Genomic DNA, 20571 nt, shown 5'->3' with positions numbered 1-20571 from the left:
TTTTTCAGTATTTTTCTATGTTTAATTTGATTGTTAAACTAATTTAGATTGCTTTATTTAACATTTCAGCTTGTAGCAAATACAAATCAGATGTGCTGATGCTCTTTAGATGAAAGGTCTGCATTTTAAGTGCAGCGCCCACCTTCTTCAGTGCCTGGTTTGTCCTGAGGCCCCAGCCACACCCTTCCGTCTTTATCACTTCTGTTTCTGCATACAGCCGTTTGGAGAAACACTGATTCTCACAGCTGTCTCCTGCAGGGCACACCTGATCACAGGAGCACAACCAACCACAGAAAGTTAAAAGTTAGATTTTATTACCTGAATCACAAATGACATAAAAAACCCAAAGATGCACGCAGACCTGTGGGTGACACTCGTACTGCAGCATGCGGTTGAGACACTGGGACTCCAGGCTGCAGGGATGCTCGTCTGCTGGCTTGCAGTTGCATCGCTGAATTTCTGACAAGTCGGCCACGTGCACCTGAACTTTCCCCACAGGCTTGTTGGACTGACAGGAAAACAAAGCAGCCACAGAATTAGTAACAACCCTGAAAACTTGACGATCAAAACTTATAACCACCTTTTGGTCTTTCCATCTGCTCACCTTGATGAACTTGTAGGGTGGTGGTTTGCGAGAATTGCGGTCCTGCTTTAGAGCCTCCCTGCTCTCCCTCTGCGCCTTAAGCTCCTGAAAGCGCCGGGCTGCTTCTTCCAGAGCTAAAAGATGAATAGCGACTCAGAAAATCATCTTTTCTTTTGGCTTGAAGTGATATCACAACAGATTAGAAGGAAGGATTTTAGGAATATGTTACCTTTCTTGAAGGTTTTGTTAATATTGATCTGTCCTGTGACAAAGTTCTTGTCATTCTCCACATATGGGAAGACGCGGCCTTGGTTGATCCAGTAGTAGTCATGGGAGCCAAAGAAGAAAACCGGGAAGTCACCAATATCGTGCCGAAGACTCTGAATGTTTGATGGCACCAGGCGAGGGTTGCAGATCTCTGCAGGCCACCACCTGGCAAGCAAGGGACATCATTAGAAAATCAAGGGCAAAAGTGAATAAGAATAAAAATACCTATAGGCCACAGAAGCCTGTGATATGAAATTCCACAATCTAAATTTACAGATAAATCCACGATGCAGCGAGTCCTCGAAAAGGTGAACCATGACTTAGAGAGGAAATACTGTATTTATTTGTTTCTGCCTAGAAATTTTGTTTTTTTAAATCAAATTCAGAGCTGCTTCATCAACAGATTAATAATTATCTGTGTGCACACCTTTAATCTGCCAGAAGATTCTAAACTGTGAGACAAATATTGAGCCTGACTGACAGTCAGTGTGAGAGCGAAAAGCACTGCTCAGTGTTTCCTGAATACCTGCATTTATATTATCACATCCTGTTTCCCCATGAGGTGTGAAAACAATGTGCTACACCGAGTTTAAACAGACCAAGACCAACAATCTGCATGCACGCACCCCCCTGACATGTTTGCGGTTCTCAGGCTCATATTAGATTTCTTCCTGCTGCAGACGCAAGTAAAAAACAGATCGTTTAAACCACTGACAGCTCAGCTAAATAAAATAGTCTAGTTACAAGATCCTCTATGATGGGGTGGGATATATTAGGCAGCTGGTTAACAGTCTATTCTTAAAACGTATGTGTTAGAAGCTGAAAAAATAGGTTGTGTGTCTCTCAAAGATTTAAGAGACAAACTGCGATGCATGTCCTGTTTTGCGTTGCCAGTACACAGCATTTACCAACAGAGGCCCATGGGAATACAAGCAGACAACTGAGATTACTGTCTCTGATAACACTGAGGAATAAAGGCTGTCCTGTGTAGCTGATCTGCCAGATTAGCTACTGTAGCACAAATAAGTGAAACTCTTAATGGTGGTCATGAGAGACTGATGAATAAAACAGTCAGCACTCTCATGCTAGCTTTAAGCACAAGCAGTGGTCATGTGAGCATCAAAAATGGATCACTGGTTGTCTAGTCTGATGAATCATGTCTTCTTTACGTCATGTGAACGGCTGGGTGAGTGTGTGTTGTTTACCTGGGGAAGAAATGGTAAATGGCCTGTATTTGTATAGCGCTTTACTAGTCCCTAAGGACCCCAAAGCGCTTTACACATCCAGTCATCCACCCATTCACACACACATTCACACACTGGTGATGGCAAGCTACATTGTAGCCACCCTGGGGCGCATGGACATGGCAGTTAGGATGCACTATGGAAAGAATAACAGCTGACAGAGACAGTGTGATGCTCCTATCAGTGTTTTTTGTATTCATGTGGTTGTTACGATGACATGGAACAAACACTGTTGCATGACCAGATACATAACTTCATTGCAGCCGTTCACTCTGATGGTGTTTTCTAGCAGGAATGGAGAATGACTATCTTCACAGATTGATGATGATTTCTTTTGTCTTCTGCTCCGTTTAATTTTAGTGTCTTTTATTTTAACCTTTTATTATGAATACTGGCTTTTGTAGAGGAGTTTGTAACTCTTGAGAGGAAAAAGTGCTAAATAAACAAATATTGCTTGGGTCTCCAAAGTCTCTAAATCCTCATTCTGACTGAGCAGCAACTTGCAGGACTTAAAGGCTCTTCTGCTAACGTCATGGTACCCGATACTAAAGGAAACATTCAGTGGATTCTATGCCTTGATGCGTCAGACACAGTGTTGGCAGCACTAGGGGGACATAAACGGTATTAGGAAGGTGGTTTTAATATTGTGGCTGATTGTTGGTCTTAATTTTTTTAAGGCTCTGGACAAAAGATACTTGAACAGTTTCAGCTTCTGTGGCAGATTTAAATTATCAAGACTAGAAGGATTATTATAAGAAAGGAAACAGTATTGCTGGTCATTACTGGGTTTCTGGACAACAGCGGAGGTCTACGACACAGAAGACTATGTGCAATCAACTTTCTGTGGTTTTTTTAAATAGGATTAAAAGGTAGAAATCATGCACTGAAATCTAAACTATCACTATCTTATCCTTTAAATGCATCCATACCACAAAGTGACAGCTGCATAACCCTCAGCTGTCCCCAATCTGTGCTTCCTACCTGTAGTTGCCTAGTTTGACCCAGACAATTTGTTTGTAGTGAGGTTTCTTCCCTGCCCTGCAATCGCTGCAGGACCACGACCCCTCCGGCATCTCCATCTCCAGACACTCCGGGTGGAAGGAAGCTGGGCATGAGTCGCAGCACAGCAACTTGCCTCCTACATTTGTATGGATGTATACATGTGTGTGTTTGCGTATGTGTGTATGGATGTGTGTTTGTGTTTGTATGTGTGTGTGTGTGTGTGTGTGTGTGTGTGTGTGTGTGTGTGTGTGTGTGTGTGTGTGTGTGTGTGTGTGTGTGTGCATGCGTTGTGGGGAGGGGGTGGGTATGCAAAGAGAGGAGGAGTGCATGATTAGGTGATGCACCTTAACACCTGGTCAAACTCTGAATCTCATTTGCAGACAAGCCTATTAACTAAAAGTACAACTAGTACAAAGTCTATAAATACAGAATACAATCGTGGTTTTCTAGCATCTAATGTGAGTTAAAACAGTGTTCCTTAGGAAGACATTCCTACCACAATAACATCTGGCTATTAATCTAAATGAAAAACTAAGGCTAGGACCTTCTGGTCTGAGTGAAGCCTCCTGTAACAGCCTGACGGCATGAATGAAATGATTGGAAACCCTGCATGGGTTTCCTGGTTTGGGTATAGCATTTTATTGCAGCGGTTACAGCATGTCTGGCAATCAGATTCAGAGCACTGTACCAAGACCAGTCTTATGGGAAATACATGCGGTAGCACCGGAATAAAAATCAGCCAGCAGGTTAACAATGAATCAGGGTTATACTCAAATAACAAAGTACTGGCAAAAAGCCGGCATGCAGTCCAGCTCATAAAGCAAACTTCCCATCACACATATCACATTCTGCACAGACCAGCTTGCATGGAATCAAATCTTTACAGTATTTCCATTTCCAAAATGTAATTTAAAAAAAAATGCAATAGCAGAATTATAATTTTTAAAAAAGAAGAAAAAACCCTGTAATTTAACCTCCATCACCTGGAAACAGTTCTTTGCTTAATTGTACTAAATGATTAGGATTATATTCCATCCAAGGCAGGTCAAAGCTCAAAGACATGAGGGGAGCCAAAATGTCATACTGTTTGAAATTTTCAGTCAAAAACAAACTTAGTTGCAGTTGCCATAAAAGAGGTGACGCCGGACGAGGTCTTTCAAATCAAAACCAAGCCCAGAGTGCTGAAGCAGAGAAGCAATGCGCCTCCAGCAGCGAGAAGCTCCACAAACCACAGAGAGAACCTGAACCAACCCAGAGCGTCCGTCCCTGCATTGGGACTTCATACATCCATGCTGCAGGTCTAAGGACCAATTTTATTTTACCAGCAGATAAACTGATTTATTTTCTTTATAACCGACTATTTTAGCAAAGAAGTTTGTAGATTGGTTGCGCATCAGCAACCAATTTTACGATGGGCCTCATGCAAGAACCACTCATACAAACAAAGCAGATCTACGATAAATAAGAACTTTTCACGTTCAACAGGATGAGTGAACAAAATTCATGAGCTGTTCAGATTAGTTGTGTTAAAAAGAGATTTTTCCACATTAGTCTGACTTTTAGCTTTGCACTGACCATCCCCACCCCCCGGGCCCTGGACTCGTACCGGTCCGTGAGTCGTTTGGTACCGGGCCGCGAGAGTTGAGGCTCAGGTGTGAAATATATGGTTTTCAGGGTTTTTATCGGTTTTCAGCATTATTTTGTTATCATTTTTATTGTTAACTCGGTTTTCCTCGGTCTTTTCATGTGTGTTATGAATAAATCTTCTTTTTTTCGGTACCGGTACTAGTTTTATTTTGTTGTATTTATCTGCGACACCTTAAAGGCCGGTCCGTGAAAATATTGTCGGGCATAAACCGGTCCGTGACGCAAAAAAGGTTGGGGACCGCGGTTTTATTCTGTAATTGACTTAAAAGACGAATAACCAAATACCTCTCATCCTGCTGAACAGTATCCGTGTTTGTGACACTGGTTCCTCTTCATTGCTTCCCATCGTAACTTTGCAGAGAGAATTTGTCGCCTCTAACTTCATGCCAAATTATTCCCTTTTATACATGTAGAGTACTGCACAAAGGTTTAAAGGCATTTCAATGTTTAGGTTCTTATCATTCAAATAGTACCAGGGTGTCAGGGAACGGTCTGCTCAGCCAAACTCACATCATAGATGCCCAAATATTCAACCAAAGTCATAAAGCTATAAAGAAGTATCTTTAGCATCAAAAAGAAAACATCCTGACACCTTAGAGTCGGTCTTGGAAAGTCTGCAAGGTTTCATTTATTCTGGAAAACACTTCTTTTTGACTCTGAGAATAATCATAATTTACAAAACAACATTCATGTTTTATTCAATATGACCCCAAAGAAGTCAATGAGCCAGTAAAGTCATGAACGCGTTTACTTTGATACAACCAGAAGTGTCTTTGCAATGACCATTACCACAGAAGACATGTTTGGCTTTACTTTTCAGACCCAGAAGCTACGTCCATCTTTTATAGAGTCTATCGTAATAACATACTTAGGCAGATGAGATGTGTTATTTCAATTATGTCGCCATCTCTTTTAATTTTGTTGATTAATGAACAAGCACAAATGTATCTTTTTCATATCTTTAATATGAATACGCAGCCATGAGGCCTAGTTGTATAGTACAGTGACAATATCCACGGATTGATTGCCTTAAATATTACACATTTTGCATAAATGAATAAATTCAATCTATATAATTGCACACCAAACTCCAGCGAGTCGGTAATTCCTCACTCCAGCTTCATCAGTTAAAGAATCGCCTTTTTTGTCCTTTTATTATATACAAGAGCACAATTTCTGCCTAATCTACTGCGCTGTTATTGTGTGACAATGAGTCAGCAGTACACAGCTAAACAGAATTGATGTACACTTGTGCCTTTCTAAATGTAATATCTTTGAAAGACCAATTTTACAATAATTTTACTTTTGTGACTCTGGCTTCTCATATGCAACCCTTCAATGAGAGGCTTGGGATGAGAGCACAAGACTTAATTCTTGCATGAGGCCCACTGTTGTTTTGTTAATGTGTTAGGGAACTTGGCTGAAGTTACTCTGCGTCACTCTGCGTTAAAATTAACTGCATGTGTAGTCAGTTAATTAACTTTGCACCTCAAGGCTTTGAAATGAAAGATGTGTACAAAAAGGGAGGGAAGGGGGTCAGAATGGGAGCAGGCACAACACAAACACAGACCAGTGGGACAAAGGAGAAAGAGAAAAACTGTTCAGTTACCTTTCCCAACATTCTTTTTGGTAGCTGACGAAGGAGAGGGAATCATAGGTAATTTCAACTCAGCACGATTTGACTCAGTCAGAAGGTAGTGGGACTTATAGGCATATGAACTTAATATGGTGTCAGTAAGGTCTTGCACTAACAGCCCTACACAAGACACACAGGAAGAGACGGGGGTGAGCCGCAGTCAAACTCGAAAATTACCCAAAGTTTACAAAAAGAGAAAGAACAAACACGCGTGCACAGCCACACAAACACACATACTCATACACAGTTGTAACACGCACAAAAAACAAAAGTAAAACAAAGTTGGTCTCAACAGAAAGAGGCCAGACAGTGCACTCAACTTGAAGTTAAATGTGAGGCTTAAACGAGCTAAAAGTCACAAAGAAAAAAGGATGTTTTCTTTCATCGGCACTCAGGACAGACGTGGTTCTTTTAAGTGGAGTGCAGTGTAACAGCCCGACTCGTTCATAGTATTAGTATCATGATGGAAAACAGACACAGCACTGCTATCCATGAACAACAAAGCCAAACATGAAACATGTAATATTAAAGATACCTAAATGAGATGTTACTGCGTCAAAAAGAGGTTAAAAGTGTATAAAAAACAAACAAACAAAAAAAAGATGACAATATGAGATGATGCAGGCAAGAAGAATCGATCTTGGATTTCGCCACAAGATTCAAATCGTCTGGTGTACGGTAATTAAGAACTGCTTGTGTCTGCAGCATGGGGCGAGGGGGAACGTCACTCCTTTGGCTCGGGGGTTTGTCGGTGTGTAGGGTGGGGAAAGCTTACCTCGGGCACACAGGAAGCACCATCCCACGTTGACGGGGGAGGTGAGGAGGCCGTTCTTCTTGGCGCTGCCGTGGTTGCTGCAGATCATGATGTGGTGAGTAAGGATGACACTGCCTGCCGCCACGCAGCTGTCGCTGGTGTGATAGGCCAACGGACAGCGGATACAACGAATCAGACGACCTGGAGGGGAAACAGATGAGAGAGAGAGCAGATTTTACCACAATCGTGGTATAAATTTGCCTTTATGTCTTTGGCCTTGTGACGTTCTCCAAGAAGGTCAAGGAAAAATGATTAGGTAGGAGGTAATCATTCTGGAGTATTCAACTGTACTCTAGGGCTGCTAAAAAATAAATACATAAAAAAAAAAGTAAAAGACAAAAAGAGGTGCACATGGTCTGGGTCTTTATGACCAGGGTGCAAACAGAGGCCTTCAAGCCATCCTGAAGACATGCACTGGAGTCACGTGAAGACACTGCTGGAAGTAGACAGGATGAGGTGTCCTTGTAGATCCGAGATTACCTTCTTTTCGTGATCATTAAAAAACAAAAATGGAAGTATAATTGGAATCCAATTAATCACTCAGCCTAACAACACAGCTCTGCTCACTTCTTTTTACTGCTGAGATTCTATTAAAAACAAATAGGTCATATTCCTTTAATGGGCTCCAGCTGTAATTAAAGGAAAGCAAAAGGAAAAAGACAACCGACTACAGAGACTTCAGCTCCAAGTTATTGAAATCTATCTTCACAGTACTTAAACAACAAAACAGAATCTGACAATAGATTTTCCATAGGGCACAAGAAAACCTGGAGATTTGCGCAGTATTTACTCAGGTTTAAAAGGAAAAAAAAAACTAAGCTAGACAAAATGGTAAGGCTAATTTTTGAACCTAAACTATTTTTTGAAAGAAGCCATCTGAGAAGCTCAGAGGGGAAATGTGACTTTTCAACATCTAAAATAGAACAAAGTGTTACAAAAACACAAGAGATCACAAGTCAAAAAGATTGAGAGTCACTGCTTTGGGCTGTGTAGACATATACTGAACAAAACAACACGAGTTTCTCCTGCTGGGACTGGATTTAAAATAAGTTCTTCATAAAAAGTTTTCTCCACTGTATTATAGAGACTGATGGCCTGCTGTGCCTAAGCACTATTGATTTGTATTTATTTATTTTAAACAAAAGCTTCAGCTATTTGCAAATGTATCTTTTTGGTACAACTGCTCTCATTAACATTTTCACATGAAAAAATATATAGATATTAAAAGTGGATTAAAGAACCAGAGAAACATGACTTGAGAAAAATCCAGTAAAGTAACAACCTAAAACGATTTGACTCCTATCAAAGTTGCACAGGTCCTCACCTGCATCCATTTACACTCATAATGATCTTAGGTATGTGAAAAGAAATCAGTGTTATTTGATTTTTCTTTGAATCATAAAGTTTTTTCCCCATTTGTATACAAAATATAATTCACTGAAAATGATTCTTTCAGTCCTTTTCAAAGTAATTTCATGCAAAACCAGAGCAGTGTCCGGTAGGTGTTAGGCGTGTTTTTTTTTCCTTTCCAGCCTTTCCTCTCTTCCCACTTGGATGACTTTCATGTCTGATGGCAAAGGTATAAATCAGTTCATTTTCCTAAGGGTTTCCCTGACATACTGGGATTGTTGTGGAGGGCTGCAACAACACACTTATAAAGAGATAAAGAGATAAAATTAAAATGGAGCAGAATTGAGTTCCACTTATTATTACAGTCTTCCACTACAGTTCCAGTTTCTCATGTGGCCCCTTGGGAAAATGAACCACGCGCCCCTGGTATAAATCATAGTTGTCGATATCACTTTTAGCACCTCTGCATCGAAGCGCATCTTTTCTCATTTGCAGATATTTCCTGCAGGATAATGTACGATCGCCTAAAGACCTTTCCAGGAGCAAGCCAGTTTACTTTCTCCAGTGCTCGACAGTCTCCAGGTACTTCTCACCAAACAGAACAATTTAACTTTGACATGAAGAGGATGTTTGTGCCAAGGCTGTCACCAAGTATTCTTCATTAAATCTGGCACAAGTTCTCCCACAGTCTGTTTTCTCTGAAGAAGACACTCCTATTTACTTCTAATGCATTTAACTCTTACATATTTCAACAAAGAATCACAAGCTTGATTTCAATGTGAGCTTTGTTCTATTAGTCAGTCAGTATCATCACCTAAGGAGTCTAAACTCCATTTTAATGACCCTTTTTCTATCTATCACCAGCTCACACCCCTACAGACTCAACCACGAAATTACTAAAGGCCACAGACAAAAAAGGGAAGCTGTTCTACCTTTACTGGCTCGTTGTGGGTCTCTCTCCAGACAGCAGGTTGAACAACTGTGCTGAGGGCAGCTGAAACCTCCACCTGGGCTGCTGGTGGTTCCCGGGAGTTTACGGACACAGTCCTCGTGATAGTAACAACCACATCCAGACACAGAGCAGCGCGTCACCTCCATGCCCACTGTTTTACAGCTAAAACAAGGATGGTTCCCTAGAAAAGGAATGTCAGAGAACGTGCTGTAGAAAAGCGCCAAACACTGCAAATATGATGGTAGATATGTAGTTGTGTTTGAATTCACTCACCTGTTCTACATTCTGTGCAGCTAAATCTTCCTTCAGGTGGGGACGACAAACCGAGACACTCCATGTGAAACTGCTTGTTGCAGTCACCTTCACATACCATCAAACCATCGCCGTACACCTCGCAGATCTACACAAAAACACAGAGAGTGAGGCAGTTTAAAAATATACCACACAAATATACCACACAACCAATGCCTGTAAATGTTTAGAAGAAAGAGCAGAACTGAGGCGAATCATGAGCAACGCTGACCTGGCACACAGTGTCCCTCTTGCTGGTGCTGCTGTCCTGACGGGACAGGCCAGAGTCCACAGACTGAGTATCTGAAGCATCTGCATCTGCTGCTGCTGGACTATCAAGACTCTTCCCAAATAAGCCCTGAAGCAGAGATGCACTGAATGTAAACCAGAGTGTTTAACCAATGCGTCGGGTGTGCAGACATTTTTTCTTATCTTACACTGGACCTTTGTGAATTGTATCCTCATCGAACCAAGCTGTTTAAGTTCCTCTCCCTTTACCCTACTTTTTCCTGATTGGCTGTACCTCGCAAACAGAAGCTTCTGCGCTCACAGTCAGAGCTGCGCACCTGAGATGACCAAATTAGGAATATCCACTCTCTACATATAAATCAAAGAGTAGGAAAAAAACTGGCAAATGAGCAGCCCCAAGTCTGAGCTTGAGTTTGCAGGAATTACTTGTACGTGGACCATCATCATAACAATACATATATGACAGGAATGACAAAAAGAGTATCAACTGCTTCAAGTGTCTTCTTTTCTTCAGCAGCAGAGAAGCCAAAGAATAATATAAAAACATGTAAATAATAAAAAAAATGATCATCCTTAAGAAGGTAAAAGCTTAAGAAGTGCTCATTTCTGGTTTTAAAGGGTGCAATGTTGGGATCTAAACAGGCCTATTGCTTACAGGAATAAAAATAAATTAATGCAATAAGAGCAAAATGAATCAGAGATAATGAAAACATGACTGAGATCGAATTTTGCACTATGAACAGTAAACATCTCTGCATGCATGGCAATAATGTATGGATATTTAGCCTCTGGACTAATGGAGACAAATATTTTGTGTGCAGAAAAAAAGCCCTCGGTCATGTCATTCAAGGCTACCTGCGGGTCGTTGAGGCCTCTGGAGTCTGAATCAGACGTGTCTCTGTACTGAGATGAAGCCATTTCAACATCTGTTGATGCTCTGCTTCGCTTCTTCAGTGGCTTGCACGCATCTGAGATCTCACTAGCTCCTACACGATCACATGGGGGGGGGGGGAAGAAGAGACAGATTTTGTCTTTCTACAAGTACAAAGAGCTTCCATGACAAATGATTTACAGCGTGTGTGAATGAATGATCGCTCACCTTTCTGTGAACCTGTCCTCAGCGTGGTCTCTGGAGCCATCTCAGCCTGCAAGGAGATTAAAAGTGCAGGTTCAGGTTATCTCAGGTCTTCTTAGTTTGGATTCTAAGCTGTCTCATTCAATTTAATGAAACTATTCCTGCACAAAAATTCAGGAAAGTTTGCAAAACAAATCTGAATATAGCTCAACACGTGCATACCTGGATTATTTTGGAAGACAGATACACAATTTCACAGTTCTCCTGCCAACTCCTGCGGTGTAGGAAAAATACAGCTGCCCAAAGCTCTATCATATTACAAAATCCTTTTAGCAGCATTTTAGCATCTGATAAGCTTTCAAACTGCTAAAGCTGTTACGTGAACAGAAGTGCTAGGCTCATATTTCAATTTTTACTTTATTATATTTTTATATTCTATAAAAATCTATAAAAAAAAGACAGGGAGAGAAAGGTATGGCATACTGATTCCCTGTGGAGGACTAATACCTGCTCTTTTTTGGTTTTCTTCTTAGGGACGAGATCGTTGCCTCTCTCTGACTCAGACCTGCTTCTGACACACCGCCGCTGAAGCTTCCTCTCTTGAGAACCTAAAAAAACAAAACAAAACACTAAGCTGCATCTCTTTCTGACTTTGTCAATTTAATCCATAAAATTGAGAAATGCAACAGAAACACTCTGCATGTCTGTGTTTCGCCAACCTTGCGGACTGCTGTGGTGTGATCCCGGAGATGAGGTCTGCTGCAATCCTCCCTCTTCACTCCTCCGACTCGCTGGGGAATCTCTCCTCTCCTCTCCCTCGTCCTCTCCTTCATCCCCATCTTCCTCCTCCTCTGGACTGGGCTCAGGTTTAGCTCTGCTGTCCTGCTGAAATCAACATTTGAATATTAGCTTACAGGATGTTTCTGCTGTGTACATCTTCTTCTGTCAGTTAGACCAACCTCAGGTGAGCAGTATCCCAGGTCGGGCTGCCTGCCTTCTCTCTCCACCCTCTCTTTCTTCTCTTCTTCTTTGTCCTTCTTTGGGGAGGCAGCTGCTTTTTTCTGGATAAGAGGCCAGTCACATTTTGTGATCTCCACATTCAGCCTCTTCATTGTGATAGAAAGAGGCAGCAGCTTCCTGGCAGCTGCCGTTTTCCACGTTTTGACCGGAGGCGGAGAGTCCTGCTGTGCTCGTGCATCACAGCCGGCATTCTGTTTCGGTGAGCTGGTCTTACGTTGGTCCCCCCTCTGGTTCTTATCTTCACTTGAGGCCTGGGAGTTTGCGTTGTCATCTGTGTTTGAAACACTACACTGTCTCCGTGGAAGCTGCCGTCGCGGAGGCTGCTCTCTATCTGGTGACTTTACATCTCGGTCCTCCTTCTTACTGATAGAGCTGCTTGAGCGCCGGCTTCGTTTCTCAGGTCTGATGTTGGGTTTCTTGCTGGGTGGGGCTTCAGTAGGGTCTGGGTCCACATAGATGAAGGTGTAGTTGTCAATTCGCTCCTGTCTCGTCATCAGAAAAGCATCCTCGGCATGACCAACACCCACCTCCCACTGAGAACGTTCCCGCTGAGGGATAGGCTTCATTAGCTGATGAGAAAAAAAAGAAAACTCATGAACTTATAAACATGTACTAACCCTGGCATTCATGATTTTGGATTAACTGAAGGCTTTTCAGGGAGTTTTTAGAACAATAATAATAATAATAATTAAAAAAAAAAAAAAAAAGTGTTCCACATACTACATACATGACTAAAAACAAAAGAAGAGGTGTGCGGATCCAATAATTGGTATTGATTCGATATTGGTCAAAGATAGTGGGTAACACATTGGGGAAAATATAATCAGATGCTCCATTAGCCAAAACTACATGGTACAACCTCAGTTAACTGCTAGCATGCCATGAAGACAGATGTGACAAGTAACTGAGATTTAAGAATATCTGATTGGGTTAAACTGATATCTCGAGCTCAGACGTGTCTCCATGTAAATTTATTATTGGCTTAGCTGTGTAAGAGGGGAAAAAGACAGCATCAGATTACTAACCATCAGCATGGGAGATGAAAAAGTGGCACTGAGAAATCCCCACTATAAACACTGATGTTACATAAAGCTGTCTTATAATCCCAGTGAGGATGGGATGTCTGATGATGATGTTATGTGAAGAGGACAGCTCAGAATATGCCTTCATTAAGAAAAGGGAAAAATCTTTAAAAACAAATTAGACTTGCTCATTATTCTTTCAAACTAAGTATCCCAATTTTCACCCACTCAACAAAATCAAACATTTTTAAATGTGTGCCGCTGCAGAGGTCTAAAGCCTGAGCTTTTAACTCGAAAGGGATTACTTGCACATACGATGACCTCATTACTTGAAATTTTTTTTTAATATCTTTAATATGAGCATCCACCATTGTTACAGTGGCTGAAAATAAGGAAAAGCATAGCAGGTCCACTATATGGTTAATTCTGGTTAAAGATTTTTGAAACAATCTTTTTAAAAGCTGAAAACAACAAAAATTCTGTTTAAACAGTTTGTTTTCTTTAAGTCTTAAAAATAAATCTCCCATCTGTGCATACTTTGTGTCTCTCTACAGGGTTTGTGGTTTTGCGAAGTGTCTCTGACTGAAGCTCGTCAAACTGTTGCTTCCCCTGGTACATGACTATCCTCTTCTCGTGGATCCACGCTCGCTCTGCGACACTGCCAAAGAACTGGACGTGATATTCCCTGTGACCTGCGCGGCAGCAGAGGAAAGAAAACAAGTTGCGGCACTTCTGTGTTTACACATTTACACACTTAAACTTGAACAACAAAGACGTTTAAGGGATTTTACCTCTGGTGTTGATGCGAGTGTGGACCTTCATCTGTGGGTCTGAGGACACCATGCAGGGCCACCAGGGGTAGGTACCCACCTTGGACCACACCAGATCTCCTATTACAAACTCCTTACAGAAGCCTGTCTCCTGGATCACTGATGGATGATGGACCTTAGGAACCTAAACATGAACAAGTCACTGTTATGTTTTCAAAATGTTTACTACAAACCACAGCAGCTGATCTGCGACGACTTCAAACTGCTTTGGTGAGTGAACATGAGCTCTTGCCTTCGGCGTCTTTGGTTCGGTTTTAATAACGGTCTTCGGAGGCTTCTCTGTCTGCACCGGCGGTGCTTCTTTTGGCGGCGGCTGGACGTGGGTGTCCTCTGTCTGGCCTGTGGTACCTGGCTGTGTTTGGCTCGTGTCCAGGCTCTGTTCCTGAGCTTGCAGCAGCAGTCTTGCACTCTTTTTCCTCTTCTCCTTCTTCCTCTCATGTCTGCGCTGCGCCTGAGCGGCCTCGTTCTTCTGAGACTCTTTCTGAAGACGGGGAAATAAACAGAAAGAAGTCAGCTGCGATGAGACGGCAGTTCATTTTGTTGTGTTTTTATAAAAGAAACAACTCAGAATTTCCTCAGATGTCCGCTGCTTTAGGGATTTTGAAGAATAATTAAAAGTAAACTAAGATGTGCACGGTAATAATTCCATTAAAAAATAAATGGACTGATAAGATTTCCAATTAATACGCACAGTTATTTTGCCAAGGTGTCTTGGGATTTAAACAGGACATTTTATGTTCATTTCCATCCGCATAATTTTATTCTTGGACTGCAGCAGAGTAGCTTTATGGTTAAAATAATCCTCATTTATCTAGTACTGAGCCTGGGTATACTCAGTTTATTTATCATCTGTCATTTGGGCTCTCTGTAAGTGAACTTCCTTCTGATTGGCTGCCTCTCATAAGCAAAAGCGACCTTCACACTTCCTGATAATGATATCCACTCCTTTCGAGATCATACGGAGTCAAGAGTTTAAAATTAATTTACAAAATAGAGCATTTAGACCAGTCTAAGTGTGAGCTTTTGGCTTACAAGTATTTGTCAACACACACTGACATCAATGTCTGACAATGTCCATGACAACATGGAAAAAGGGAGGAAAAAAGCATTTTTAAAGAACACATTGTCTTTAAAATGGGAAAATAATTGTGTTTATGCAAGTTTTTCCTTTACTGAGCAGAAGCATAAGGTGCAGGAAAGCCAAAATGTAATGTAAAGTTCCACGCTGTATGTGGACTGGCCGAGCTTACGTGTTGGGCGGCTGTCTAAAAAAGTACATGAGGCATCATTGTTACAGTTTTTTAAGTTTTCGGCTTGCTTTTTCTTTCTGTTTGGTTTTGAGCATTTGTTTTCAATTCGGTACTATCCAAAATGAGTTTGCCTGTTTCACTTCAGTTTTTCATAATTTCCATCTTTTTAACTGTTACAATAGGGGAGGGCATGTTCAAATGACGCACCAAACTGACAAAGACTAATACCAAGGACATTTCCTGCGTATGATTTCCAAGTAGACAAGTTGTTAAACTTGGTTCTGTTTTTCTGAGGCCTAGTTTTTAAGCTTTATATAACTTAACTAAAACTGCTTTTCCACACCCAGTTTTAGTTTAGCTTTAGTTAACTATTAACTGTTATAGTAGAAGACACACAATTAGTTTATGCAATAATTAAAATAATCATTTATTGATGTCCCCAGACTGAAGTTCTGAAGCAAATTAGTTTGCAGCACCTCTGAACTATGTTTCACACGTCTTTCTCGGATTTAATTATTTATAAACCAAAGGAATAACAGACACGGGACGCAGCGGTTCAGATTAAAGTCAGTGTGTGCTTTCTTCTCATGCACAAACCTTTACCAGCAAACCCTTTAGGTTTACTAATACGCACATTAATAAAAACATACAAAGTTAAAAGCAAGGTTTTAAAATAAACACACACACAGAGCGAGTTTGTTAGTACAGCCATAAAGATTTGTGAAGAAACATGTGCTCATGTTAAAGAGGACTGCCAAACACGAGCAAATGTTAATAAAAACCTGACAATAAAACAATGTGAAAACTTCAGATGCTTGTTATATTTTGATAAAGTTTCTTTATCTGCATTTTTTTTTATTCCTGTGAGAAAAAACAATTTAAAGATTTTTAAAACAAAAGGAGCAACAACCAGTTAATTCTGTTCTTTGACAGGCTGAAACCAGCATTAGTTTAATATTTATCCTTAAGTTCCCTAAATAATTAAACTTGTGCTTTTTACGTGATCTTTACTCTTCCTAGAAAGAAAGAAAGAAAGAAAGAAAGAAAGAAAGAAAGAAAGAAAGAAGGTCATCACAGTCATCTGGTATTCAACATTAGCTGTGAACGGGATCTCTAATCGTTTTCGTTTTGATCCTCTAATTGATTACGTTGCTAATCATTTCAGCTCTAACATCAAGTAAGAAGTTTTTCTTAACTTTATATAAATATAAAACATTAGTCCTTGTCTTTTTCAGAGAGACAGTACAGCAGATTGGCCGCAACCTCAACCAGAATCGTTCAAATCTGGTAAATTTTATTAAATCCTCTGGCAGTAGCTGACCAGAGCTAAATGACGATAGTATGTATGCATACATTATATAAAGACTAGAAAATGCACTTTCACCCCATGACCTCCATTTGAACAGCTTGTTATCTTGCTATCCAAACTTTGATTAAATTAAAGGGGCTGATCCTGATAATGTGCAGCCTTTAAGCTTCTGGAGAGTTTTTAAACTCATCAATAACCCACGTGTTGTCATTGATGGCCCATTCCTTCTACACTTAATCAATTCAGATAGTAAGTGTAATTCCAGCTGCACTATCGTCTCTTGATTTTGTTGCTCATAGGCTTGGCTCTTGATCTTAGTCGAGAACACCCGGGCTGATTTTGTACCTCAAAGTTTTAGTTCTCATAGGAATGGCTAACTATAAAGTCTAGTTTGCAGAAAAATTAGCTTAAACATTATACATTTTGTAATTATTAATGCAATTTTTTAAAAATACATTAAACTCTGGAGAATCAGAGGTTCTTCAGCTCTGTTCTACCACATGAAAAAAAAAAAATGTTTGAAGCAATTTTGAAAAGGAGATAGCAGTCAGATCATGCATCTTTTTCATTATATGAAATAATAATAAAAAAAGAAAACAACACTGTGCGCACCTGTGCAGATTTCCACATTTCCACCTAATCTTCTGCACTAAAAAGCATCTTTGGAAGAATAAACAAAAAGGTAAAAAGAAATGTTGCCTAAAAGGCTGTTGGCAGTTACCTGCAGTTCTTGCAGCAGGTCTCCGCACAGCGCAGACTCGAACAGCTCTTTGCCGTTCTGATACGTCTTTATGATCTTCAGCTTGATCTCCGGAGAACTGGTTTTCTTCAGGACCCCACCAGAAGCACTGGATGGGGCGTGCGTGGGCTGAGACGAAGGGGTGTTGTCCACAAGTGAGGGGGGAGGACTGGACGAAGGCAGGTGTAACGGGGGAGGAGGGGGCAGGTTGTGAGTCATGATGTGAGGTGTCTGGTGTAGGTGATGCTGGGTGGGCAGGGGTGGCGGTGGAGGACTCTGCGGGTGTGAGTGGGTTTGTATGTGAGGTGGATTTGAGTGGATGTGGAGCGAATGGTGGTGGTGATGGGGATGATGATGATGGTGGTGGTGGAGGTGTGGGTGATGTGTGGACAGTGGGGGTGAAACGGGAGACAGAGGTCTTTCCTGGAGACCGGGACCTCTCAGGACGGTCCCCTCCACCGACACGAGGCCGTGGTCCCCGTAGCTCCGTATGGCCCCATAGCCATTAGCAGAGCCGTTGGGGAACTGCGAGTACATGGAGAATTTAGCCTGCGGTTCGTATATGCCCAAACCCGGCGGGTAGCCATTGGGGACCTGCGGCATGTCCTCCGAAGCCGATGGCGGGTACGGAAACTCTGCATCCAGGGCTGCATCGTAGGAGGGACCACCATCCTCACCCGGGTCACTGCCGGTGTCGCAGGTGCCTTCCTGTCTGATGTTGGCGGAGTCAATGAGCTGAGGGGGTTGCTGAATTGTATTTCCCATGATCCCTTGCATGAAAGAGAAGGAGAAATCCATTGTTGGGCTCCTGCATCCTTAACTGTCTTTTTCTTTGACTGGACCTGCCGACAGAGGTACACACAACTGAATGAACCGCAGGAAAGCTCAACAAGCACACAGCCAATAGTCACCAAGACCTTAGCTTCTATCCTTCAGGAATTATTAACAGATTATTTAACACAGAGCAACAGATTAACACTGCACACATCTGTGTTTCTGGGTTGGCCTTTTTTATTTAACTTTCTAGCAGTGTATTAAGCAAACTTGTTTGCAAATTAAAGCTTCACTCTGGAATCCCAAATTGTCACACACTGACACTTGGTGTCACATCTGAACCCACGGTTACCGTTTTTTAAGCCTCATTTTCAATGAAAAAGGCATATTTAAACCCAAACAATAATCCTTTCTCTAAATGGAACCAAGCAGATTTGGTGTCTGAAACGTATCAAACTGCAGCTGTAAATGAAGAGAAACTAAGAGCAAAGACAGAGTTACATCATCGGGTTTTTTGGCTCCCACAGTAAACACAAGGACTGTTTATTATTATACGAATAAAATAGCTAGAAAAACATCAGAATAACAGAGTTTATTTTTTGTTTATGACCACTGATCTGGGCTTTGGTAAATCTTTCTCACTGCAGATAAACACACGGGACTGTCATAAGTTCTGGAAAGAAGTCAGCCATCTACCGAATTGGTTTGCCATGTATCAGCTGTTTTCTGGTTAAAATATCTAGAAATTTCTGCTAATAATATAGTGTGAAACTTCTAACTCTGACTTGTAGAAGCACACACCTCTCCTCCCTTACAAACTCAGGGTTAGCTGACCATTAACTACACAACTTTAATTATCACTTCAGTGGCAGTTTCACCAGGCTCCTACTCCTCAAATCTGAGTTTTAGAGCAGCAGTTTGAATTATGTGGGATTTTTTTTTTAAACAGATGCACTGAGGAGATCTGCAGAATACTCATTATAATGATTACTGTGATAAACTCACAGGGTGGTCTGAATTGCAGACCCCATAAATCCCCATATTATCATCACAAACTCGGGTCATCTTCGTAGTGTATACTGAGAGGTCGTGCAAGCTCCTGTTCACAAGCTTTAGGTGATTTTTATGTGTTTATTTTCATCAACACAAACACATGGTGGCCTGCTTGCACAAAACAAAAGAGCAGCTACCAGAGGTGGGTTTGACCTCATGCACTGAACACTTTTAACCACCAGAGCTGATATAATTAATTAGGTTTAAAGTGTTGAGTGGGTAATCTGCTCCTCTTGTTGCGGTTTAACTTGTTAGCAGCTTTGCGAAGGGTGAACCACGGTGATGTAAACATCCAAAAGATGTCATCCAGCGGTCACTAGTCTCCTATAAGGACTTGTAGTATAACTTGGGTGTATATATAGTGTGGCAGAGATCAATAGCCGGCTATAGATGTGTTATTTTAATCAAACATAACAAAAAAGACGGGTGCATGCATGGGCATAACAAGGTTTCAATGACTGATCTTACAGCTTCCTGCGATGTTAGCTTGAAGCTACCTGGCACCAAAGGCATCGAAATGGAAATACAGGAGCCGTTTAAACGGTTAAAAGGCGAAGCACACGACGGGGATGTGGCTGTATGTCTTTCTGACACACTCGGGGACACATTTCCATTTATTAATGTTTTCTAATCCATCTAAGCGCACATGAAACAAGATGAAAGGAGGTGGAAGGGGAGGAGGGGGGAGAAAGCTAATGTTGGGTAGGCTAACGCTAACGCTGCCAATATGGCTGCCTGGTACCCCTTTAAATCAAATTGTCTGCCGTGATTATACCTCCATCACTGACGGTTTGTGGGGGGAAAATGTGCCCGAAAGCAAGCTGGCTACGACTGAAAACGAGGAGATGCAACATGCAGAGGCGGCCAACACTGAGCAGTAGCACCAGCAGCAGCACGGATTTTGATAGCGAGTCGAAAGATGCAGGAAAATACACAAAAAAATGTCAATACCTTCAGCGTGTCCCATTCTAAACACATACACCAGCCAGCAATGCTTCCTCGTTTAATCTACAGGAGGAGAAGGAGAAGGAGGGGGGTACAAAATAATAATAAAAAAATAATAATAATCCTGTGATGTTGGTAAAGCTCAGGCCTTTTCGTTTTAACGCAATTCTCCACAGAGAGGAGGAGGAGGACTCGATCTGGTCGCTGCCCAATCCCAACGCGGGGCTCTTCGTCAGTGCGAGGACCCGAAAACCTCAATCTGATCGCAACCCCCTTCCTGTCCTCTTCTTCATAATAATCTCTAGCACCCTCTTCCTCCGGTTTAACAAAAGCGCTCTGCCCTTTTTTTTCTTTTAAATTCTCGGTGGATCCAGCTCCTCAGCTCAGCGCCAAAATCACACTGATGCAGCCTGCAAGCAAGGGTCACCAGAGGCACCCCGGGAGCTGTAGTTTATATCTTACATTTGGTTAAACAGGAGGAAAAAGGCATCTGAAATGCACGGAAATAAAGGAGGAAAC

The 20571-nt window shown here is 41.5% G+C and overlaps 1 protein-coding gene across 4 annotated transcripts in view; it reads right to left on the bottom strand.

Annotated features, from left to right (window-relative positions):
- nsd3 (nuclear receptor binding SET domain protein 3) overlaps positions 1 to 20478 on the bottom strand; it is a 28295-nt gene extending 7817 nt beyond the window's left edge. Inside the window, exons 1-20 of one of the 4 annotated variants that reach the window (XM_012918002.3) lie at positions 20059 to 20478; positions 17263 to 18122; positions 14215 to 14463; positions 13944 to 14106; positions 13690 to 13844; positions 12070 to 12699; positions 11830 to 11995; positions 11618 to 11718; positions 11135 to 11180; positions 10891 to 11021; positions 10019 to 10144; positions 9769 to 9895; positions 9476 to 9676; positions 7155 to 7334; positions 6353 to 6499; positions 3076 to 3232; positions 813 to 1015; positions 605 to 717; positions 362 to 508; positions 143 to 265 (exon numbers count right to left, since the gene is read on the bottom strand). In XM_012918002.3, the coding sequence (XP_012773456.3) occupies positions 143 to 265; positions 362 to 508; positions 605 to 717; positions 813 to 1015; positions 3076 to 3232; positions 6353 to 6499; positions 7155 to 7334; positions 9476 to 9676; positions 9769 to 9895; positions 10019 to 10144; positions 10891 to 11021; positions 11135 to 11180; positions 11618 to 11718; positions 11830 to 11995; positions 12070 to 12699; positions 13690 to 13844; positions 13944 to 14106; positions 14215 to 14463; positions 17263 to 18078 (3981 nt within the window). In that variant the 5' untranslated portion in view covers positions 18079 to 18122; positions 20059 to 20478. The remainder of the gene's footprint in view (positions 1 to 142; positions 266 to 361; positions 509 to 604; positions 718 to 812; positions 1016 to 3075; positions 3233 to 6352; positions 6500 to 7154; positions 7335 to 9475; positions 9677 to 9768; positions 9896 to 10018; positions 10145 to 10890; positions 11022 to 11134; positions 11181 to 11617; positions 11719 to 11829; positions 11996 to 12069; positions 12700 to 13689; positions 13845 to 13943; positions 14107 to 14214; positions 14464 to 17262; positions 18123 to 20058) is intronic. The other 3 variants (XM_023152157.3, XM_023152156.3, XM_076891002.1) reach the window with 3 other exon arrangements.
- Positions 20479 to 20571: the final 93 nt, after the last annotated feature.

The sequence above is a fragment of the Maylandia zebra genome, linkage group LG12 (assembly GCF_041146795.1).
Source record: "Maylandia zebra isolate NMK-2024a linkage group LG12, Mzebra_GT3a, whole genome shotgun sequence".
NCBI lineage: Eukaryota > Metazoa > Chordata > Actinopteri > Cichliformes > Cichlidae > Maylandia > Maylandia zebra.
This window is presented reverse-complemented; position numbering and strand designations above follow the sequence as displayed.